Source organism: Phyllostomus discolor, chromosome 12 (assembly GCF_004126475.2).
Source record: "Phyllostomus discolor isolate MPI-MPIP mPhyDis1 chromosome 12, mPhyDis1.pri.v3, whole genome shotgun sequence".
Classification (NCBI taxonomy): domain Eukaryota; kingdom Metazoa; phylum Chordata; class Mammalia; order Chiroptera; family Phyllostomidae; genus Phyllostomus; species Phyllostomus discolor.
In genome coordinates, this window is record NC_040914.2 from 24,966,018 (window position 1) to 24,991,370 (window position 25,353).

The 25,353-nt window shown below is 51.6% G+C and overlaps 1 protein-coding gene across 1 annotated transcript in view; it reads right to left on the reverse strand.

The window, feature by feature from the left end:
• Window positions 1-25,353, reverse strand: part of LOC114510690 (leukocyte-associated immunoglobulin-like receptor 1) — a 137,102-nt gene that overhangs the window by 43,686 nt on the left and 68,063 nt on the right. The window contains exons 4-5 of the mRNA XM_036012661.1: window positions 23,728-23,838; window positions 23,590-23,632 (exon numbers count right to left, since the gene is read on the reverse strand). Of these exons, the coding sequence (XP_035868554.1) occupies window positions 23,590-23,632; window positions 23,728-23,838 (154 nt within the window). The remainder of the gene's footprint in view (window positions 1-23,589; window positions 23,633-23,727; window positions 23,839-25,353) is intronic.

The following is a 25,353-nucleotide window of genomic DNA, read 5'->3' on the forward strand; positions in this document are numbered from 1 at the left end:
CCCTTGAACTTTGTGAGTCATGCTATCCTGGGGACGCATGTACAAGTGTCCAAGTCCCTGCTGTCACTTCCCTGCATGGGAACCTGGGAGCAGCCCTGCAGATCTACTCAGAGGCTGCACCACTTTGTGTCCCCACCAGGCGGCCCCAGGGGCTCCCGCTCCTCCACAGCCTTGCCACACTAGCTGTTTTTAGGTTATTATGTTTAATTTATTCTTCAATTACAATAGACATACAATATCTTACTTCAAGTGTACAGCACAGGGGTTAGACATTTTATATACCTTATGAAGTGATCCCCCCAGGAAGTCTAATGCCCACCATTTAAAAATAATTTTAGCAATACTTGTCCTGAGGAGTGTGAGGTGATGTCTCACTGTGGTTTTGGCCAAGTCCCTTCCCTGGACTTTAGATCCAAGTTGGCTGGGACCCGAGGGGACAGATGCAGGAGGCAGAGACCATCCCAGGAACAGAGGTGGGTCAGCAGGGGCCCAGAGCAGGTGCAGTTCCACAGGTGACAGGTGTGGGCAAGACCAAAGTCTTCAGCAGCACATGCCCAGTCCTCAGAAAGCAGGTGAGAAACCAGGGCTCCAGGAGGAGGAAGAGGGAGGCAGAGGCTGAAGGGACCTGGGGCCTGTCTGAGATCCGGGAGAGAAGGGAGACCCAAGCAGGAGTGGGGCAGGACTGTGAGTGGGTGAGGGTCAGGCCTGCCTGGAGCCAAACCCTGGAGAAGGAGACAGACCACACAGGAGGCCTGGTCCCTGCTGCTCCTGCACACTTCCTAGGACAGAGTCCCGTGCACAGCGTAGCCTCACGAGGTGCACTGGGAAATTCACAAAATGTGGGTGGTTTTGGTCTTTTGGCTCCAATGGGAACCTGGGGCACTGGGGAGGGTCCTCCTGGGTCCTGCAGTCTAATTTCTCTGGTGTCAGCTTTCTTGTCTCCATTCATGTTGTTGGTATGGCCACCTGTGCCAGCTGTGCCCAGCCTCTGCCAGAATCACCACCAGGATCAGCAACACCACACAAGATAGGCCGATGCATACAGAGTTCCCCCCTGTGTAATTCGGGGAGGCAGGTCCTGGAATCAGAGGACAGGGGGTCACTGACAAGCAGGCAAGACCTGGCCTAGCCCAGCACCAACCAGACAAGAGCTCCTTTTCCACTGGACAGGACTTGTCCCTTTGACCCCTCCCCCTGGGCACTCTCCCCTGGGGACTTAACATTTTGGGAGCCTGCTCCTGTGGGTGGGGAGGTGAGTTCAGGGGTTGTTTCAAGGAGTGAGAAAGAACAGATGTTTCTCCCCTGCACAGACCCTCCTTTCCCTGGGAGCATGCAGCCCCTGCCCCGCCCCCACCTCCAGGCCCCCAGGCCCACCCCCAGGCTTCACTACCAGCCACCTACAGGACCCCAGAGCAAGGCACAGCTGCAAACTCAGACTTGCTGAGGGGTCCAGGGAGAGTCTCCCCTCCCCCCTCTCACACACCCTAGGCTGAACAGGCCTCTTGCGGTTGAGGATGCAAGATCTCCCTGCCTGATGAGTGCCCACCTTCCAAGAGAGAAGCAGGACCCATCCCCACTGCCCACTCCCCAGCAGGGCCCCCAGGAGAGGGGGCCCCAGGCTGAGGTCCACTCCCCAGCCCAGGAGGGCTCCTGTGAGGGGGCAGGAGAAGCCTTGAGCCCAGGTTCCTCCTCAGCCTGTGCCTCTCAGCCTGGCCCTGCAGCTACCACAGCGTCTACACTTGGCCTCTTCCTCTGCACCTCTCAGTACAGAGAACAACACCTGGACTCCCAGGAAAGGGGACAGACACATGTGAGGACAACAGATTGGAATTCTTTGTGTCCACTTGTCTGAGAGGCAGGACACCCCTCAGAATGTCCTGTCACCCTGCATATATTAGCACAAAGGAGTTAGACCCTGGTCCAGAGAGAAACAGGGTGGGTAGGAGCCATCTCAATTGGCCACATGGTCAGGAGGTCCTGAGGGATAACCCTACCCATCAGGACCACTGTGTCTTCCACAGTGCCCCAGGTCAGTGAGGGGTCACAGGTCAGGATAAACTGGGCATGCCCATTGACTCAGGGGAGTCTGAGTCACAGCTGCATAAAGAGCAAAGGGGGAGGCAATACCTAGTTTTGAAGGAAGAATTCCTCCCTCCTTGCCCCAGTCCTTGAGCCAGTCACTCTAAACCCTGACTCCAGACACATCTCAGGAGCTGAACCCAACCACAACAACACTAGTCTCATGCATAAAGCACCTTCTAGCCCTGGTCAGGGGCCCCATGAACTACACGATTTACCTAGTGGTAGATGGACCACCCACAGGGGACACACTGCCTGGGGTCCCCACTGAGTCTGCCCAAGAGCACAAAAAAGGCTGAAAACCATTCTGAGTGAAAGGACCAATGGTCCCTTGAAGGGGGGCTGTCCCTGCAAGTACGCTCTTTTCCCAGTCCTGCAAGACAGCTCCTAGACCACCCCATGCTGGGGCTCGGTGTGCAGACCACCATGGTGTCCAGATGGGACCAGCTTTGCAGGGCCCTGAGTCAGGTGTGAAGGCCAAGGGATAGGAGTGCAGAGGGGCAGCAGAACCACAGGGCTGGGGGCCAGCAGGAGGGCAGAGAGAGGGGAACAGAGGACAAGGGTGGGGACAGGGTGCAGGGACCTGGGGCAAACCTGAGGGTGGAGTGGAGCCATCCTCGCCTGCCATCCTCAGCTCCAGAGGCTCACTGAACTGAGACCAGCTGACCCCTTTACTGTAGAAGCAGAAATAACTCCTGGCTGTGACCTCACTCACTGCCTCGATGAGGAACCTGGCTTCTGCCCCCTGGGAGCCATGTTGAGAAGGGAATTTCTCATCCCTATATGCAGATATATTCTCCTTCTCCACCAGACGGAATGTGTCAGCCCAGGCTGGGCCCCGGCACACGATGGTTGCAGGACGACCCCGGCAGATCACAGGATCCAGTTCCGCGGTAATGGAGGGTCTGGGCAGGGCCCCTGGGAGAAAGCAGAGAGTTCGTGGGGTCCCAGAGAAGGAAGTGACCACACCTCACAGTCCTTCGTCTTCTGGGTTCATTTCCATGCTTTTAGCAAACTTGCAGAGCTGTGCAACCATCCCCACAACCCAATTTAGAACATCCCACCTTCCTTTCCCCAAACACCACACCCACACCCAGTCCAGGGGACTGTGAATACTCATCACTGCAGAGTGATGCCCCTGACACAGGACCCCAACTCCTGGTCACATGTTGGGCTTTTCTCACGGTGACATGGAGGGGTCAGAGTAGGCCAGGGTCCTGGGAATGTCTCTCTGCCCATGGCTACTTTCTAGGGGGCAGAGGCACTGGGAGGGAGGCAGAGCTGAGGATGAGGGCTTGTGTGTGGGGACGGGGAAGCTGGAGTCTGAGATGTGGGAGTGCCCTGTTCCAGGACTAAAGGGCAGTTGGTGACATTGTGGGGACCAATGGAGGCTGCGGAGCTGTACTGGAAGTCCAGTTGGGGGTGGAGCTCCACCCAGATCTGGCCACATGACCCCAGTGGGTGGGGATTCCCAACTCCAGGGTAATCCTCTGAGCAGCACACATCTCTGTTCCCACTGAGTTCTCTACCTTCCTCGCAGCCTGTTCCCATTTCTAGTATTGAGGGCCCTTAAAACCCCATGTGTGCCACATGGCTGGGGAGGGGGCAAGAGAGGGCTCATAGCTCTGAAACGGGAAGATGGTACCACAGCACATAATTCCCAATGGAAGCAAACACTGGCCAGGACTCCTCACTGGTCCACTGTCGCTCTCTCCCTCATTCTTTCATCCACATCCTAGTTCCTCTCCATCCATCCACAGAGGAACTCCATGTGCCCGTGGCCCCACAAACACGAGACTCACACACAAGGAACTGCTTCTTGTCTGGAGGGAAGATGGAGCACAGAGGCTCATGAAGGGATGCAAAACCAGAGCCACAGGTGGTGAGTGACAGGCACCCCGGGTGAGTGTGGGAGTCTCAAGGCAGATGACTGACAACTGACCTCCTCTCAGAGTCAGAGGGAAGAGGAACTGAGCTGGGAACCAAAACCCAATGGTGAGCACACAAGCCCAGTGAGAGGATAGTCAGCCTGGGAGGAGGTCGGGTCTAGCAGGGCTACGGTACTTGTGGAAGTGAAAGAAAGGCTGCATCTCCGCAGGTCAGTGGGTCAGACAGCGTGAGAACAGACCCACCCAGACAGAGAGAGGGGACCAGGTCTCATCTTATCTGAAGGAAAGCTTTCCGAGGACTCTAAGGAATATTAATACTTTGCCAGAAAACACAACATATATATAAAAGGCAGTTTTAAAAAGTAGACTTACTGTTCTGCATGTGAATGGCCGGGACCAGGCAGAGCACTGGAAGAGAAGCTGTGGTGAGAAAAATGTGCCCAGCACCCAGCCTCCTCCTGGGGCTGCACTCAGGGGACCTGATGGAGGCAGGGCTCAGCCCCCAAGAATTTCCAGCTCCCTCCTCAGCATTCCCTCTGAGCACAGCCCTTCTTCTTCCTCTGAGTTTCAATAAAGCCCCAATCCCCTCTCCCAAACAGGTACTCAGTCTGAACCTGTCCCCACACCCAGATACCCACTTCTAGGACTCAGCCTTCCATGGTCTGACTTGGGTCAGGGCCAGAGTTGAGGGGTCAGACCCCCAGGGGGGACCCTGAGTCTCCTGGGCTGGAGTCAGGACTCAAAAGTGATGGAGAGGCCTCCCCAGGCTCCCACCCTCTCTGTCCCTGGACATTATCCCTCCATTCCAGCACTCACCGAGGACCAAGAGGAAGCTGAGATGGGGGTCCATGGTCAGCCCTGCAGCTGCACCGTCCTGGAGCTGCAGAGTGGAGGACAGAGCCTTCAGCCTGCACAGGGGACAGGAAGTGTAGGTGAGGGGTTTTCCCAGGGTTGTTACATCAACATCCTCATGCAAAGGAGAAGAGCTAATGCAAACAGCCCTCGGTGCAGTTGGGCACATCATGTGAGAGAAACTGACAGAGACTGGTGGGAGCTGCACCAGCAAGGCAGATGGCACCCGTGTGTAGGGCTCACTCAGCAGGAATAGGGTCACTAGGTGCCTGTCTGCAGGACCCCAGAGTGCTCTCTGTGGAATGATCTTCCTTCTGAAACTTCAGTCTGAGCTTCTTGGTGACCTCAGGGTCCCCTGAGGGTAAAGACTGGCTAGATTTTTAGATCAGAAAGTGGGGCCAGGACTTGTACTTTGGGAATCTCTCCTCTGTGCCTGTCTGGTGTTTTGTTGTTTCCTTTTCCACGGTTTTCCCCGCACACGGAACTGATGAACGAGGAGAGGAGGTAGTGTCTAGACAATTCCTGCATCCTTCCCACAACTCATTCTTCCTCCTGGCAGCCCGCCCCATAGCAAACCTGTGCTTTCTGTCTTCACTGAGAGTGAAAAGCAAGTGGAGGTTCACGTATTATATCCCTCCAGTTGCTGGATATTTTTTTCTAAAATAAGTATTTTAATTTAAAATGACCTGGAAGCTCACAGTTAAGCAGAGGTCCCGGGACAGGTTTGGGGAAGGGGATATGATGGGCAGGTCCACTTTTCTCCGACTTTAGTCTGGGACTGTCCCCCAGCTGCTTCCTTTTTCTCCCGGCATCCATCATTTTTAGGAGGAGGCGGAGCTGAGTTCCTACACAATTATTATGGGAATACAGCAGCATTGAGAGTTCAAGCTGTTGTGAGGTAAGCTTCAACTCTTCCATAGACGTGTGGTCTTATCTTTTCTGAGGAGCTGTTGGTTCTCACATTGTGCTGCAGTCAATGCTGACTTTATGGGAATGTATAGAGGGAAGTGGCTTTGAAATCACACCCCATGTAGTGTCCTGGAGCTGGGTACTGCCTGGGCTGCATTCTGTGTGGCAGGGGAGAAATACGCTGACCCTGTGACCTCTCCTCTGGCTCATGGGCAACAGGCCCACTATGTCTCCCAAAACTTTATTCACCCAATTTGAAGACAAGAGCTGATAAAGAATCTTAAAAATAAAATCTGCACTCTGGCTAGTGCAGCTCAGTGGATTGAGCACTGGCTTGTGAACCAAAGGGTCGCAAGTTCTGTTCTCAGTCAGGGCACAGGCCTAGGTAGTAGAACAGCTCTCCACCCAGGGAACGTGTGAGAGGCCACCACACACCGATGTTTCTCTCCCTCTCTTTCTACCTCCCTTCCCTTCGGTCTAAAAATAAATGAATTAAATCTTTAAAACACATAAAATAAACTAAAATCTGCATTTTGACCCTGATGGTAGATTCAGAAAATCAAGGCACATTGAAAGGGTAAAGAGGGCAACTTTTTCATTGCCGGCCCTCTCCCAAGGTGATGCCAAGTGGAAAGGGAGAGGAGTGAGTGAGTGCCTGGCTCCCCAGCTGAGTGGGATTCTGCACCTACAGAGACACCCTACAGAAGGGCAGGGGGGGGGGGGGCGGAATTGCAAGCATATATTGTGCACAGGGTTAATATCCAAAATATATAAAGAAATCATACAACTCGGTAACAAAAAGTACTGATTACAAAAGAGCACAGGAAGTCAATATTTTTCAAAAGATGACTTCCAAATGGCCAGCAGACACATGAAATGATACTCAACATCACTAATCATCGAGGAAAAGCAAATTAACAGCACAATGCACTATCACCTTACACCTGCTGGAGGTGAGTAGTGCTGGTAAGTGTGTGGAAATAAGGAAACACTCATGCACCATTAGTGGGAATGTAAATGAATGCAGTCACTATGGAAAACAGTATGCAGGTTCCTCAAAAAATTAAAAATGTAGACCAATTACAGCATTCAGCAATTGTACTTCTGGCTGTATATCCAAAGGAAATGAAAACAGGATACTCAGCAGGTAAAACTACTGCCATGTTTATTGCAGCATTATTCATAATAGCCCAGCTATTGAATCCACCTCCGTGCCCCCCTATGTGTGAATAAGATACACACAGCCCTGGCTGGTGTGGCTCAGGACATTGAATGCCAGCCTGTGAAGCAGGGGGTCACTGGTTCGAGTCCCACTCAGGGTGCAAGCCTGGGTTATAGGCCAGTTCCCAAGTAGGGAGAGTGTGAGAAGCAGCCACATATTGATGTTTTTCTCTCCTCCTCTCTCTCTCATTGCCTCTCTCTCTAAAAATAAATAAATAAAATTTAAAAAAAAACATAAAGGAGGCAAAATAAGATCTTGTGTCTGCTTACCTATTTTTCACATATTATTTTTTCATTCTGCAAACCAGAAACTAACAAAAAGACGCACCTACAATATGGGGAGGTACACAGGGAAGAAGAGAGAATCAAGTGGTCATCTGTGAGTGTATTATTTTTTGCATCTCTAGCATCTGAAACCTGAAAATATTCTACATATCCAAGACATAAAGTCACAAAACATAAAAAACACACTCTGACATAAATATAAACAAATAAAAATGAATATAAGCTTATTGATATTCAATCATGATAGCTACATGGTGAAACTAAAACAAAAAAAGGGAAATCAATGAATTTCCTAGGAATCGGGTTTTCAAAAAAGGGACACAGGTACAACATAAACGAACCTGTAACCAGGTGGTTACAGGACCAGGTGGGAGATACCTGTGTGGATGGGCACAGTGCATCCTCCCTGATACTAAGTGGTCCATACAGAACAAAATCCTAGTAGCTGTGACTTCAAATAACCCCAGGTCACCTTTTCTAAATATTGTTCCCAGTGAAAGGGACCCGACACCTTGGGGGCCCCTGGTCCAGAGGAGGAACACAGATGGGTGGGGGCTCCCTGTCAATCTACACAGCCCCACGGGGTCCAGCTAAGGAGAGCGGATGTCTCAGAAAGCCCAGTGGGAAAAGACCTTCCCCTGCCAAGTCTCAGGAGTGGCCAGCATCTCTCAGGGAGAGGGCCTCTGCTCCCAGCAGGACACAGGCTGCTTGCCTGCCCTGGAGAAGGCCTTCCTCCCTGAGACTGGCTCAGATTGGGAGCAGAGAGGGGCTGGCACTGCCCTGGATAGGAGGAGCCTCAGTGAGAGTAAAAGGCGCCTCCCCTCCCAGTGTGCTATCCCTGCTGGGTCAGGGGAGGGCAGGAGTCTCCCTGCTCAGCCCTGCTCGGCAGGAGAACAGGTGACTGGCCCTCGACCTGTCCTATGTCCGTGTTGCACCAGGACCCAGAGAAGGTGCAGCACAGCCACACACCCAGTGTCTCAGAGTCAAGTTGCATCCCCCAGACTGTGGAGCCAACTAGGTGTCCAGGTGGGCTACCAACTCTGGTGGCAGATTTTGGGTGAAGTGTCAGGGGGTGAGGTCAGAGGCTTGTCAGGAAACCTCTGCCCTAGTTTTCTGAAGCTGGGGGGTATCCTGAGACCCCACAGTGTTGAACACCAGGCTCCTGAGAGTCCCTGTGCTGCTATGACAAATACACACCAGCATGGTGGCTCACAGCAACCCAGATGTGTGATCTCAGTGTCCAGGAGGTCAGACATCCAAACGGGTTGACCTTGAGGTGTGTGCAGGGCTGCCTTCTCTCCTGGAGGTTCCAGGAGAGTTTGTCCCTTGTCTTCCAGGGTATAGAGACCCTGCATTCTGTGACACGCAGCCCCCTCCTCCCCTGTCTTCAAAGCCAGTGGTTCCTTCTCAGGAGCCAACACTGGGACCCAGTGTCTGCTTCCTTCTCCACCTCTGAGGAGCCTATGATGCCCTTGACCTTTGTGAGTCACGCTGTCCTGGGGGCACATGTACTGGTGTCCAGATCCCTGCTTTCACTGCCCTGCAAGGGAACCCGGCCTGGGGATGCTGGATGAAGGGAGATTCCCTGTTCACATTCTGAGGAGCAGCCCTGCAGATCCACTCAGAGGCTGCACCAATTTGTGTCCCCACCAGGGGACCCAGGGGCTCCTGCTCCTCCACAGCCTTGCCACACTCGCTGTGTTTAGGTTAGTATGTTTAATTTATTCTTCAATTACAATGGACATACAATATATTATTTCAAGTGTATAGCAAAGGGGTTAGACATTTACACACTTTATGAGGTGATCCCCCCAGTAAGGCTAGTGCCCACCACTTAAAAGTAATTTTAACAATAGTTCTCCTGTAGAGGGTGAGGTGATATCTCACTGTGGTTTTGGCCCATGTGCCTTCTCTGGACTTTAGATCCAAGTCTGCTGGGACTCTAGGGGACAGATGCAGGAGGCAGAGACCATCCCAGAAACAGAGGTGGGTGAGCAGGGGCCCAGAGCAGGTGCAGTTCCACAGGTGACAGGTGTAGGCAAGACCAAAGTCTTCAGCAGCACATGCCCAGTCCTCAGAAAGCAGATGAGAAACCAGGACTCCAGGAGGAGGAAGAGGGAGGCAGAGGCTGCAGGGGCCTGGGGCCTGTCTGAGATCTGGGGGAGAAGGGAGACCTGGGCAGGAGTGGGGCAGGACTGTGAGTGGGTGAGGGTCAGGTCTGGAGCCAAACCCTGGAGAAGGAGATGGACCACACAGGAGGCCTGGTCCCCGCTGCTCGTGCACCCTTTCCAGGACAGAGCCCATGCACAGGGCAACCTCACCAACTTCACTGTGAAACTCACAGAATGGGTGAGGCTCTGGGTCTCTTGGGCTCCAGTGGGAATCTAGGGCACTGGGTCGGGGGTCCTCCTGGGGTCTGGACTCTAATTTCTCTGGTGTTCACTTTCTTGTCTCCATTCCTGTGGGGGGTGTGGCCACCTGTGCCAGGTATGTCCAGCCTCTGCCAGAATCACCACCAGGATCAGCAACACCACACCAGATAGGCCCATGCGAACATAGTTCCCCACTGTGTAATTCAAGGAGGTGGGGTTTGGAATCAGAGGACAGGGGGTCACTGACAGGCAGGCAAGACCTGGCCAAGCCCAGGACCTATGAGACAGGGGCTTCTACTCCACAGACAGGACTTGTCCCTTTGACCACTCCCCCTGGGCACTCTCTGTTGGGTACTTAATATTTTCGGAGCCTGCTCCTGCGGGTGGGGCGGTGAGTTCAAGGGTGGTTCCTGGGAGTGAGAAAGAACTGATGTTTCTCTCCTGTACCCTCTCACCCTCCCTTCCCTGGGAAACCCCAGCCCCTGACTCCCCACCTGATGATGCCTGGGACTGCACCCTCAGGCTTCACTACCAGCCCCCTACAGGCCCCCAGTGCAGGGCACAGCTGCAAACTCGGATGTGCTCAGGGATCCAGGATGAGTCTCCTCTCTTGACTCTCCCACCCCCAGGCTGATCAGACCTCTTCCTCTAGAGGATGCAGTGTGCCTGCCTCCTGAGTGTCCACCTGCCAAGAGAGAAGAAGGACCCCTCCCCACTGCCACCCCACTGCCCACTTCCCAGCAGAGCCCCCAGGAGGGGATGCCCCAGGCTGAGATCCCCACTCCCAAGACCAGGAGGGGCTCCAGTCATAGGCAGGAGAAGCCCTGAGCCCAGCTTCCTCCTTGGCACATCCCTCTCAGCCTGGCCCTGCAGCTCCCACAGTGTCCACACCTGGCCTCTTTCTCTGCACCTCTCAGTACAGAGGACGCCCCTTGGACTTCCAGGGAAGGGGACAGAGACACACGAGGACAACAGATTGGAATTCTCTGTGTCTACTTCTCTGAGAGGCAGGACACCCCTCAGAATGTCCTGTCATCCTGCAAACATAAGCACGGAGGAGATAGACCCTGGTCCAGAGAGAAACAGGGTGGGTGGGAGCCACCTGACTTGGCCACATGGCCAGGAGGTCCTGAGAGATAACCCTATTTATCAGGGCCACTGTGTCTCCCACAGTGCCCCAGGTCAGTGAGGGGTCATAGGTCAGGATAAACTGGACATACCCACTGATCTAGGTGAGTCTGAGTCACAGCTGTATAAAGAGCAAAGGAAGGGACAATACCAAGTTTTAAAGGAAAAATTCCTCCATCCTGGCCCCACTCCCTAAGCCAGTCACTTACACCCTGACCCCAGGACATCTCAGGAGTTGAACCCAAATACAGAATGAATAACCTCAACCAAGAGGTTCCCCAGAGCAACTTCTAACCCTGGTCAGGGATCCCATGAACCACATGACTTACCCAGTGGTGGATGGACCACCCACAAGGGACACACTGCCTGGGGTCCCAGTGAGTCTGCCCAAGAGCACAAAAAAAAAAAGGGCTGAAAACCATTCTGAGTGAAAGGACCAACGGTCCCTTCAAAGGGGTCTGTCCCTTAAAGTCCACTCTCCACCCAGCCCTGCAAGACAGCTCCCACTCACCCCATGATGGGGCTCAGTGTCCAGACCACCACAGTGTCCAGATGGGAACAGTGTTCCAGGGCCCTGAGCCACGTGTGAAGGCCTAGGCACATGAGTGCACAGGGGCAAGAGCCACGGGGCCGGGTGCCAGCAGGAAGGTAGGAAGCCTGGGACAGAGGATAGGGTTGGGGACAGGATGCAGGGACCTGGGGAAAACCTGAGGGTGGTGTGGAGCCTTCCTCACCTGTCACCATCAGCTCCAAGGGTTCACTGAACTCAGATCAGAAGGTCCCTTGGCAATAGCAACACCGATAACTCCTGGCAGTGTCATCACTCACTGTGTGGATCTGGCATCTGGCCTCTGTCCCTTAGAGCCATATGGAGGCATTGCAGTCTGATCCCCATGGAAATATCTCTTCTCATCCTCCAGACAGAATAGGTCAGCCCAGGCTGGGCCCCAGCACATGATGGTCAGGGAGGCTGTCCCTGGTGGATCACAGGTCCACCTCCAGCTCGACACTGATGGAGGGTGTGGGCAGGATTCCTGGGAGGAAGCAGAGCAGATTTCAGAGTCCCTCAGGAGGAAGTCACCAGTTATCACAGACCCCCATTTTCTGGGTTCACTTCCATGCTTTTAGCAAACTTACAGAACTGTGCAACCATCCCCACAACCCAGTTTACACCATCCCACCATCCTTTCCCCAAACACCATCCCCCACGCCCACTCCAGTCACTGTGAATCCTCATCACTGCACAGTGACCCCCCTGACACAGGACCCTGAGTCCTGGTCATACCTTGGGCTTTTCTCAGGTTGACACTGGAGTTGTGGGGAGAGTCCATGCAGGGATGGGCCCTGGGCATGTCTCCCTGCCCACAGCCTCTTTCTAGGAAACAGAGACCCTGGGAGGGGGGCAGAGCATGAGGGTGATGGGTCACATGTGGGGACAGGGAAGCAGGTGTCTGAGATGTGGCAGGGAGCTGGTCTGGGACTGAAGGACAGCTGGGAGACACCATGGGGACCATAGAGGACAGCAGAGCTGCACTGGAATTCCAGGGGGTGGGTGGAACTCCAACCAGATCTGGTCATATGACCCAAGTGAGAGGGGATTACTATCCCCAAGGCAATCCTCTGAGTAGCACTGAGCTCTGTTCCCACTGCATTCTCTACCTTCCTAGCAGCCTGTTTCCATTTCTAGTATTGAGGGTCCTGAAGTCCCATGTGTGCCACATGGCTAGGGAGAGGGGAAGAGAGGGATCATAGCCCTGAAACACGAAGATGGGACCCATGTCACTGGAGCCCCACAGAGGCAGGAACTGGTCAAAGCTCCCCACCCATCCACTCTGTTGTTCCCTCCCTCATTCTTTCATCCACATCCTAGTTCTTCTCCATCAGATTACAGAGGGTCTCCATGTGCCAGTGGCCCCACAAACACGAGACTCACACATAAGAATCTGTTTCCTTGCTTGGAGGGAAGAGGGAGCAGACAGGCTGATGAAGGGATCGTGCAAACACACATCCACACACCTGGAGTGAGGGTGGGGGTCTCAGGGTCAACGAGGGACAGCTAACCTGTCTGGGAGTCCCAGGGAAGAGGTGCAGAGCTGAAGGCCAAGTGTAAACCAGCACAGCCCACTGGGAGGACAGACAGCCTGCAAGGAGGTCAGGTTCAGCAGGACAAGGGTGTTTGTGGAAGTGAAAGAAAGAATGAGTCCCCACAGATCAGAGTCACACAGTGTGAGAACAGATCCATCCAGACAGAGAGAAGGGCCTGGGTCTCATCCCAGCTGAAGATAAGCTGTCAGAGGACTCTAAAGAATATTAATACATTGTCAGAAAACACAACATATATTAAAAAAGTAAGATTAAAAAGGTAGCCTTACTGTTCTGCATGTGGATGGTCTGGCCCAGGCAGAGCACTGGAAGAGAAGCTGTGGTGAGAGAAATGCCCAGCGCCTGGCCTCCTCCAGGGGCTGCACTCAGGGGCCCTGATGGAGGCAGGGCTCAGCCCCTGAGAATGTCCAGCTCCCTCCTCAGCATTACCTCTGAGGACAACCCTTCTTCTGGCTCTGAGCTTCAACAAAGTCCCAATGCACTCTTCCAAAGGACTCAGACTGAACCTGTCCCCACACCCAGGTACCCACCCACTTCTAGGACTCAAGCAATGGTCAGAATTGAGGAGCAGCCAGAGCTGAGGGGTCAGACCACCAGGAGAAACCATGAGTCTCCTGGGCTGGAGTCAGGACTCAAAAGGATGAAACCCCTCCCTAGGCTCCCATCCCCTCTGTACCAGCACATTATCCCTCCATTCCAGCACTCACCGAGGTCCAGGAGGGAGCTGGCATGGGGGTCCATGGCAGACCTGCAGCTGCACAGTCCTGGAGCTGGAGGGTCAAGGACAGAGCCTGTAGCCGGCACAGTGGACAGAAAGTGTGGGGTCAGCTGTTTTCTGAGAATTGCTCATTCAACTTCCTGGAGCAACGGGGAAGAGCTAATGTAAATGGTCCTGAGTGCAGGTTGAGTACAATATAAGAGACACTGAGAAACATTGGTGCAGGAGGCTGTGCCCAGGCCCAGGGCCCAGGGAACAGCAGCAAGGCTGAGACAGTGCCCTGAACCATGCTGGGGCTGCAGCAGAGGCGGATGGTGGTGCCCACCAGGGCTGGGTGGTGACTGTGGCCCCAGATCACAGGCACTGTCTGTGGTCAGTGCTGGCAGAGGTGCACACAGGTCCACCTTGTCACCCAGCCCTTCCTGCACCCACTTTAAAGACAAGACCCGTTGAGGCGCTTGTGCATGGCTGGGGAGGGGGAGGGTGGGATGCTGGATGGTCTCTCTTCTCTAAATGTAGCTGAGAAGACAAGAACTCTGGTGAGCCTGGTGTTGTTAGGTAGAAGGACACACCTTCTCTAGAACAGATGTGGGGTTTTACCTGTGATGCTTCCTGATAGTCACTCTTACAGTGAAAATGGGCATCTCCCTTCTCCCCTTTCTCATTAGGCCCTGCAAATACATTACATATTCCTAGTACCCACGACACAAGTGCCCAAACCTCCCTTTCTGTTGGGCAGACTGAGAGCTGCCACCAGAGCACTTGCCAGCATCCCTTCTAATGACTGACACAGGTGGCTTCTCTGTCCTGCTCCCTGTGCTGCCTCCTATCTCACCCGACACCTCCCCACCCAGCCAGCCCCTTCATGGATCAGCACTTGGCAGACACTCCCCATACCCCCCATACACAGCAGGGCCCTCACCAGTCCTTGGCCTTGGGCTCTGAGACAGCCTCCTCTGAGGGAGGGGCTCTCACTTGCCAGCACTTCCTCCTCAGGACACACCATCTGCTGTGGGTCTTGGGGCCCTGTTTCCTGTGTCCCCACATTCCTGTCTCTGACCACAGAGGGCAGCAGTGGGGTTGCTTCTAAAGGAAAGAGCACTTTCTGCATCTTCTTATTGGCAAGACTAGACCATTGGCAGAATGACAGGTGACTTGTTTAAGGCAGCATCTGGAAGGGATGATGCCTCAGAGATGAGATCCCAGACCCTCTGCCTCTGTTCCATGGAGTGTATCCAGCTGGGAAAACCACCAACTTCCCTGCTTTCTGTGTTCAACTGTTCTCCTGTGTGAATATTTTTTAATACATCTTTGTCAACTTAAGACATGAGAAGCTGAGAGAAACCCAATATGTCTGGTGACAAAGGGTCACACAGAGTAGGGCAGGAGGTGGCTAGATGTAGACATTCCCAGAGGATACACATTGATAAGGGATCTGTTGTGCCTGCATCCAACCAGAAGTTGAGGGTTTCAGATGTAAAGGAGAGTAATCAAGATTTTCTCTAAGTTCACCTGAAGGACAGAAGAGGGCAGTGGTGACTGGGAGAGTCCCCTAGACACCCCAGTAGTTGCTCTGGAGGAGGAAGTGAGGGAGCTCAGATTGGGGACACAGTCCCCAGCAGGGGCGTGGGTACATGTGAGGACATGTGAGGACACGTGGAGGGAACTCAGCAGGGATCTAGGATGGAGGGACATGAGGAGGGACATACAGGGAATTTGGGGTGACTGTGTTGCCTGGTCCTGGACTCTCAACCCTCACTGAGAAAACAGGAGCAGAGTGATGAGTAATCGGCTGTGAGTGGGTGAGAACCAGGGGTCCAGTTTTGCATATATTGGCTCTGAGGGGTATGGAGATCAGTGTGAGGTGCCAGGGCTGCTTTGAGCCATCAGGGGAGACTTGAGAGGGACATTCCTCAACTTGAACCACAGTACAGTCCCCCCTGGAACCCACAGGACTCCAGTCAGAGTGGCCCTTTGGGTGGGAGAGATTAAACGTGCAAAAATGTGTCCTCTCCTAGGTGTGGATCACCCAGCACAGGCAGAGAGTGGCAAGCAAAGGCCCAGGGTAAACATGTCCACTGTTTAGTCTCCTTAAATGGGGGTCAAGCTCAGTGTGCTCCAGGGAAAAAATTTGTCTCCGCTGCGACTTCCAAACCACCCTGATCCACATGACTCCCAGAGGGCAGCTTCCTTCCTCTGTCATGGGTGTGACTCAAGTTCCCAGGCACCTCCCATCCAGACTTCCCATGGCCTATGTGTATCGGGCCTGTTCCTTCCCGGGGTCAGAACAGGTTAGGGGACTTCCTAGTCCCTCCTCTGGGGGCTGAGGCTCAGGTGCCCCAGAGTGGGTAGGGCCTGTATGAATGACTCTCTCCCAGGCCCCTGCAGGTCCTGGACTAGTGCTGGACTAAGGTGGGTCTCAGACCCCACCTGAATGTCACCCTTTTTGTCCCTGGGCTTCTGCCCCTGTATTCCAACTCACAGGGGTCCAGAAGGGGGGTGGTATTGGGGTCCATAACCAGCCTCTCACTGTCCTCTCTGTCCTTGTCCTCTGGGTGGAAGGACAGGGCCCCACAAGTTGGGAAGTGTGCAGGGTCCATGCTGTGGGCTCATTTCCATGGTCTCACAGGGAAGTGACCCTGGGTGCCCCTGGCTCAACTCTAATGTCCCCTCCTTGGGTCCAGAGAGGTTTTGGTTTCTGAAACATTTCTCTACTGAGATATTTCATAACCAGGCTAAACCTATGTCAATCTAAAGACCTATAGTATTAATTGCATCCAAGATGGATAAAGATAGAGATATAAATAAAAGATAGGTGTATGGACTTCAGCACCAACTTACACCGTACACAAAAATAAATTCAAGGTGGAAAAAAGACTTCAATATAAACTGTAAAACCATTAAAGTCCTAGAGGAGAACATAGTTAGGAAAATCTAAGACATTTTATGCAGAAATATTTTTACTGACATGTGCCCTAGAGCAAGGGACATAAAGGAAACAATAAACAAATGGGATCTCATCAAAATAAAAAGCTTCTGCACAGTGAAAGAAAACGGTATTAAAATAAAAAGAGAACCAACTGTATGGGAAAATATGTTTGCCAATGATACCTCAGACAAGGGTTTAATCTCCAAAATATATAAAGAACTTACACAACTCCACTCTAAGAAGACAAGCAACCCAATTAAAAAATGGACAAAGGACTTGAACACACACTTCTCCAAGGAGGACATACAGAGGATCCAGAGACACATGAAAAATGTTCAATATCCCTAGCTATCACAGAGATGAAAATTAAAACCACAGTGAGATACCACTTCACACCAGTCAGAATGGCCATCATAAACAAAGCAACAAACAACAAGTGTTGGAGAGGCTGTGGAGGAAAAGGGACCCTAGTGTACTGTTGGTGGGAATGCAGACTGGGACAACCACAGTGGAAAACAGTTTGGAATTTTCTCAGAGAACTAAAAATAGATCTGCCTTTGACCCAGCAATTCCACTGCTGGGACTTTATCCTAAGAACACTGAAACGCCAACCCAAAAGAACCTATGCACCCCAGTGTTCATAGCAGCACAATTTACAATAGCCAAGTGATGGAAACAACCTAGGTGCCCATCAGGAAATGAATGGATCAAAGAGCTATGGTACATTTACACATTGGAATTCTATGCAGCAGAAAGAAAGAAGGAGCTCCTACCCTTTGCAACAGCATGGATGGACTGGAGAGCATTATGCTAAGTGAAATAAGCCAGGCAGTGAAAGACAAATACCATATGATCTCACCTTTAACAGGAGCCTAAACAACAAAACAAACCAGCAAAATATAGTCAAAGTCATTGAAATAGAGGACAGGCTGACAGTGACCAGAGGGGAGAGAAGAGGGAATTTCAGGGGAGAATGGGAAGGGTTTACAGGAACTAATATACAGGACACATGGGCAAAAACTAGGGGGGGAGAAAGTGGGAGGCAGGTGGGGAGGGATGGGTGGGTGGGTTGGAATGGGAACAAAAGGCAAAAAACTATACTGGAACAATGACTAAAATAAAATAAATAAATTTAAAAAAAGACAGGTGTATGGAGATATAAAGAGATAATAAATGATAGATAGGTAAAGAATAGATACATAGATGATATATAAACATGTAGATAGAGGGGATGGCTGGGTAGATAGAGAAGTAGAGGACAGGTAGATGGATAGATAAGTAAAAGACAGGTAGATAGAAAAATGACAGGTACATGGATACACATGTACCATAGATAGATATATACACACTTAGATACATACATATTCATACAGATACGTGAATACATACATACATATATAGATTGAAAGTTAGGGGACTTCAGGCAAGATGGAGGAATAGGTGGACGCACCGTACCTCCTCGTGCAACCAAGATTAGAAAACCAATAATTTACAAGAATAATTTACTATCAGAATAACACCCAGATCCGGCAGAGGATTTATCTGAATGGAAGTCGGGCAGCCAAGAAGTTGAAGTAGACACGTTCATCCAGACTGGTAGGAGAAGACGAGCCGGCGGGCGCGGGGCTGGCTCGGGTCTTCGGCACGTGGAGGTCGGGGGAAGGTTTGGCGCGAAATCGGCGCGACAGCCATCGGGCGCGTAAGAAGGCAGCGGTGATCCCTGAGTACGCAAGCTGTGGCTGGCAGACCCAGAGGGGCAGCGATTGTGGACCAGGGCAGAACTCGCAGCCCGGAAGCCCAGACAAGGGTCTGAGTCCAGGGGAATGGAACTACCGCCATTGTTTTCTCCAGCCCCGCTCCCGCTCCCGCCCTGCCCCCACATATGACGTCAGAATCTAGCAACGGGGTGCCCAGCCCCGGTGAGCACCTAAGGCTCCGCCCCCCACCGTAACAAAAGCAACCAGACCGGAAAAAAAAAAAGGAGAGACAGGGGAAAAAAGAAAAAAAAACCATGTTTTCAACAGAGCAAATCAGTCCCCCAGGACTCATCCTTTTGAGCAACCAAGAATTAGTCAATCTATCAGATGCGCAGTTCAAAACACTGGTGATCAGAAAGCTCACGGAACTGGTGGATTTTGGACAAAATCTAGATGAAAGAATGCAGATTACCATAAAACAGATGCAGGAAGACACGCGGAGGAGAGCCAATAGTGAAAGGAAGGAATATGAGTCTCAAAACAATACAGTGGACCAGAAGGAAGATAGAATCAACCAAGCAGGAAAGCATGATGAAATAAGAATTCAAAAAATTGAGGAAAAGATTAAGAGCATCCAAGACACCTTTAAACGTTCCAATATCCGAATTATAGGGGTACCAGAATCGGAAGGGGAAAAGCAACAGATTGAGCACGTATTTGAACAAATAATAAAGAGAACTTCCCCAATCTGGCAAAGGGAACAGTCTTCCAAGAAATCCAAGAAGCTCAGAGAGCCCCAAAGAAGTTGGACCCAAGAAGAAACACACCAAGGCACATCATAATTACATTAGCCAAGGTAAAAACGAAGGAGAGAAACCTAGAAGCAGCAAGAGGTAAGGGGACAGTCACCTACAAAGGAGTTCCCATCAGACTGTCAGCTGATTTCTCCAAAGAGACCTTACAGGCAAGAAGGGGCTGGAAAGAAATATTCCAAGTCATGAAAGACAAGGACCTACATCCCAGATTGCTCTATCCAGCAAAGCTCTCATTTAGAATGGAAGGGCAGATAAAGTGCTTCTCAGATAAGGTCAAGTTAAAGGAGTTCATCATCACCAAGCCCTTATTTTATGAAATGCTAAAGGGACTTATCTAAGAAAAGAAGATAAAGAAAAGACATGTATAGTAAAAGGACAGCAAACTCACAAATATCAACAACCACACCTAAAGCAAAACCAAAAGAAACTAAGTAAACAATTAGAACAGGAACAGAACCACAGAAATGGAGGGCACATGGAGGGTTAGCAGCAGAAGGGTGGGGGGAGGAGAGAGGGGGAAAAGGTATAGAGAATAAGTAGCATAGAATGTAGGTTGAAAATAGATAGGGGGAGGGCAAGAATAGTACGGGAAATGTAGAAACTAAAGAACTCATAAGTATGACACATGGACATGAAAAAAGGGGGAAATGTGGGTGGGAGGGGGGTACAGGGGGGAGGGGAGAGAAGGGGGGAAATGGGACAACTGTAATAGCATAATCAATAAAATATATTAAAAAAAAGAAAGTTATATAGATACATACATAGACCAATGGTTACATAGATAGACACATAGATATGTTGATACATACATAGTAACATAGATACATAAAGACTTAGGTACATATATAGATACTTAGATACAGAGAGAAATACATGGACTGCATAAGCTGGTATATTTATTGGCCTGGCTTCCAGTTCCACAGGCTGACAGTCCCCAGCAACACACTTATGCAAACACTTTGGTTTCCCAAGTGCGGAAGGAGAACCATACAGCTCTCTTGAGACCTTCATGTGATGACTGGGGGTCACAGAGAGGAACCTGGCACAGGGAAAGGGTACTCAGTCTACCCTCCCCATGCTCTCCAGGGCAGGTGGCAGTCTGCTCAGTCACCATGCCTTTGTCTATGTGTCCCTGTGTGTCTGTGACCCTGGGCTGTGTTCAGCACCCACTTGCCTGCCAGTTCACTCAGTTCTATCTAAACTAAAAGCCACTAATTCTACAGAGGCAAATGGACTACACAGACTGTTGTTTTGTCCAAAGTTTGGTGAGAGGGGCTTCATGGAAGTTTCTGTTTGCAAAGAACCAGATGGGTCAGGAGGCTGGAGTTCTAACTGGATGTTGTGGGTGTCTCTAGGTCATTTATGGCACAAATCACAGGCACTATGTGTAGAGAAGGTGGATTCCTAGCCTCTGTCCCTCACTACAACGAGTCGCATGGTTATGACCTCACAGGGGAGGGCCCAGCCCCAAAGGGGGAGAATCAGGACCTGAAGGGAAAGACCTGAGATGTCTCAGGGTCACAGCCCAGAGAGGGGCTGCTGGGCCACAGCACCAGGCAGGCAGTCTCCCAGGCAGAGCTGGGGTCAGTGGGAAGGGACTTCCTCATTGCCCTGGGTCAGCCAGGTAAGGTCAGAAAGAGAAGAGGAGGTGTCTGCAAGGCCTGCTGTCATGTCCTCCTGGATGGGGTGGGGATCAGCCTCTCCAAGGGCACAGACCTACAGCGCTCCCTAGACATGAGCTCAGCTCAGGGGGCACTCAATTCTGTGGTCACTGCTGCTCAAGAAGAAGAGCATCGGGCTCTGGGAGTGCATCCTTCCTCCTGGCACCAAGGCTCATGTACATTATGATTCTGGGCCTCTACCCCACCTGCCCAGGGCCCCATGTTCCCGAGCCCCAGTCACCCAGCACCTCCAGGAAACAGAAGGTTCAGACCATGGACTCTGCCCTGGGGAAGAACCCAGGAAGTGAACCTGAGGATTCAGGGTGTTGTGGCCACAGCAGTTGAGGTCCTGGTGTGCTACAGGGAACCTGGCATCTGTGGTCAGAATTACAGCACCGGCTCTCCTGGGACGCCACCATGGGCAAACGGCAGCTGGTGGGACTTGCAGGTTCTGTCACCTGTGAGCTTGTTCCTGTACTGAATCCATCCTTACTCTCTATGTCTCTAGGTAATGTACATACCAAAACCTACTGGTTCTGTGTCCCTGGAGAGCCCAGACTAATGTACTAAGAGATCAAAAGTAACAAAGAGATGACATATGGAAAGACAGAAAATCAATACATGGCAGAACCTCAAGAAAATAAAGAAAAAAATGGAGAATCGGAAAGCAAATTCCTGGACGTAAATCAACCCTGAGTAGAAATAGCACATGAGCGATCAGTACAATTTAAATTGAGAGGGAGGGCTGGACACACACCTTCTCTGAGCCAGGATAGAAACCTCCTGGCTAGTGAGATGTTTAGCCTGTCCTGAGGTCAGAAGTAGCTGACCTTGGGCAACTTAGTGAGTATTTCATTGCCTAGTTTTTAAAAACAAAAGAGAGGAAAGACTGCAGGTACTATGGAGGTTGAACCAGGTACTATGAACCAGGATTCAATATCCTAATGTTTCACAGAACTAAAGTAGCAATTGCACTTTTAAAAGAGCTGGCTAAGTTTGGGTTAAACTTTTAAAATATTGTTTTAATATAGAATGACATTTTTTTAAAACATATTACCATCTATATTTTCTTTTTTTAAGATTTTTTATTTATTTATTTTTAGAGAGGAAGGGAGAGAGAGAGAGAGAGAGAGAGAGAGAGAGAGAGAGAGAGAGAGAGAGAGAGAAAGAGAAAGGGAGACACCAATGTGCGGTTGCTGGGGGTCATGGCCTGCAACCCAGGCATGTACCCTGACTGGGAATCGAACCTGCGACACTTCGGTTCGCAGCCCGCGCTCAATCCACTGAGCTACGCCACCCAGAGTAGAATGACATTTTTAATACCAGGCCTATAACAGACATGCAAGTTTCTTCTTTTTTCTACTAAAAAAACAAAAACAAAAAAGCTAAATTAATCCAAAGGAGACGCTGGCACCCCCTAGCAGTTCTCAGGTAAAGATTCCATTTATGTGATAGGGCAGCTCGTGACCCCATAAGGTGGGTGGAGTAAACCAGCTGGGCAACATTAGCTGGACCTCTGGAACTGTTGAATATTAGATGGGTCTCTGAAAACTGCTGGACAACATTAGATGGGTCTCAGGAAACAGCCAGGTGCCAGTAGCTGGGTCTCTGGAAACAAAAGTTACAACTGTGCTTCACCAAGCTGGTGGGTTGTAGGAGGGGCCACCTCCTTAGTGAACCTCCTGCTTCTTCAGTAGGGGTCCCCAAAGTCCAGGTCTTGCCTCCAACAAAAATGTGTTGATGACTTTCAGGAGAGAGATAGTTTAATAGGGAAGTCCTCCAAGTGGCTGCTACCAGCCTCTGCAAGAGTGGCATCCTGTGTCTTGAGGTGCAGAGGCCAGGTGGTCCTGATGTCAGTGTCTGGAGAGGTCTGCATACACGCTGGACTCAGCTGTAGGCTCCATGGGTTGTGGGGTCTCGGTGTGAGCTGCTCTCCGTGTGAGGGCCCACTGGTCCAGCTAGGCATATGTTACCTCCTGGGGGTCTCCTTCAGCAGGGCTCTGAGGGACACACCCAAGCTAAGTTAGTGTGGCTGAGGCTGAGGGTAGGGGTTGTAGGAAGGAAAGACTGGGAAGACAGCTTCCATGTGGCCCCTGTCATCCCTCCTCCCGAATCTCCATTGTTTCCATTGTGTGGCCTCCTTCCACACAGAGTCAGAGAGAGTCTGTGTGACCCACAGAACATGGCACAAGTGAGGTCATGTAGTCTCCAAGGAGGGGCCACAAAAGATAGTGTGGCTTCCCCACATCCACTTCAGGATCCCACCCTCTGGGGAGACTACCTGCCATGGAGGAGCCAACCTGCCTGCAGAGGAACTGAGGCCTTCCACCCACAGTCCCGTGGGGGTGCCACCCTAAACATGGACCATGAAACCCTAGTCATCTGCACAGCAACCTCATGAGAGTGCCTGAGCCAGCACCACCCAGCATGTTGCATCTGCTTCCAGATCCTCACCCAGGACGTTGGGATGGTTTTGTGAACCTGTTAAAGTGGGGGTGCTCTGTTACCCAGAAACCAGTGGCAAATACAAGGACTCACTGGGCTGTGCATGTCTCCATTTTCCTCAGGAACTGCATCCACTGTCGTGGCCACATCTGCAGGGGAGAGAACAGTGGTCAGCTCTTGGGGGTGAACCTTTGAAGCCAAATATGCCTGAGAATTCACAGGATCCAATTTCATACCCTCCTTCTCCAGAAGAGCCTACAATGTTCCCAGACACCCTCCCACTCCCACTGCTTCTGGAATGGCACTGAATGTGCATTGCCCTCCTCCCAAGAGGTCCCCTCTCCTTGTCCCTTTACCTGCTGGGTTCTCTGTGAAGTCATCTGTCAGGCTGAGCCTGAGGAGAAAGAACAGGTGAGCATGGGGGTGGGCACCTGGAGGCAGAGAACTGGAACAGGGGGTGCATGGTCACCCCCAAGGGGGTCTCACCTCTCCTGGGGCATTGGCTCCTCATCCTTGCTGCTGGGGGACCCTGGGGACAGTCAGGGGTATGAATTAGGAGGGAGGCTGTCTTCCCAGCACCCCAAATGCCTTCCCACATGACCCCAACCTGACCCTGAGACTCACCACGTTTTTTCTGACACTGACGGTGGACTAAGAGGAAGGCCAAGAGGAGGAGACAAAGCAGAGAGGCCACACGGATCCCGACAAGAATATAAAGATGCTCTGGTGATAGGCCTGGGGGAGCTTGGGAGATGGAACCAAGGTATCAGCAGTGTGTATTTAATGAGCACCTACTGTATACCATGCCTGTGCTGGGGGCTTGGCATGTTCACACCCACACAGATAATCCCCTCACATACCTCACAGTCCTGCCGCACAGGAACCATCACCCCCATTTACAAAACCAGGGTCCTGAGAGGGATGTCCTCTGTCCACAGGACGATGGCAAGGCTAGAATGTGATGGACTCCAAACCCCATTCTTTCTCCCTCCCCCAAGAGACAAGCTGCAGGTCCATGGCCCTTGAACCCACCACTCACTGCTGGTCTTAGTGTCCGGGGAATTTGTCTGTGTGTGTCTAGGAGTGAGGAATCAGGGGGACATGAGTCAAAGTCCATAGCTGGGCAGAGGAGGCTCTCAGTGTCTTTGCTCCCCACCCAGGGTGTCTCCCTGGCTCTGAGACCCTCACCTGTTCCCTCCAATGCTGCTCGGCTGGTGGAGCTTTCTGTGAGGATGGAAATACCATATATCAGTCCTGTCCAAATTGGTAACCACATTTTATTGAATCCATTCATATTGAAGTTAAATAAATCTGTGTATGTATCAAACACACATACGTAAATATGTGTGTATATGTGTATATATATAGACATATATATGATTTTTTTCAATAATCCTTCACCTTGATCACCCAGCCCCAACCGCCCCCCCACAGCTGTCATTCTGTTCTGTGCATCTGTGCCTCTGTTTCTATTTTGCTTGTTACATTATTTGTTCATTAGATTCCACACAGAAGTGAGATCATATGTATTTGTCTTCTCTGACTCTCCTAGCCAAGGGCAGAGGGCTCTACCCCAGAGCCTGATCCCAATGACAGAGCCCCCCAAAACCCCACCAGGGTGCCATCTCTGCTTACCAGCTGTGGAGAGGGGCTTTGTGTGTGTGGTTGGGTGGAGGTGACAGCTCTGGGAGCTCCTGTGAACAGGGCAGGAGAAGGCTGATGCTATCTGGGGACTGCCTGGGGTCCGTCCCACCAGTCCTGGCCTCTTTCCACCCTGAACTTCCACCCACAGACCACATCAGTCCATCCCTCTGTCCCATATGACCCCTCATATTCCTGAGGAATGGGGGCCAGGAGTCATGGAGAGCCCCCTGCTCCTTTCTGCTGAGAGGAAGTGGTTGCTCCTCTTACCTCCCACCACCATGCTGTTCCTGACCCCATGAGTCAGCATGGAATTGATCCTGTAAAACCCAGGAGCACATGGAGGGGATCAGAGTGTCCCCAATGGACTCTGAGTCCAGGACCTCTCAGACCTGAACAAGCTGGGGAAGGATAGCTTCAGCCCCGAAATTCCACAAAGCAACATTCAGCCCTGTCATGGGCCCCTGGACCCCATGAGTTTCCAAAAAGGATCACTCATGCATACAGGACACATTACCTGGGTCCCATAGAGTCTGGACCAGGAGAAAGGACAGTAAACATCGTCCTTCAGGGTGTGACACCTGTCCCCTTGAAGGGGGTGTGTCCCCA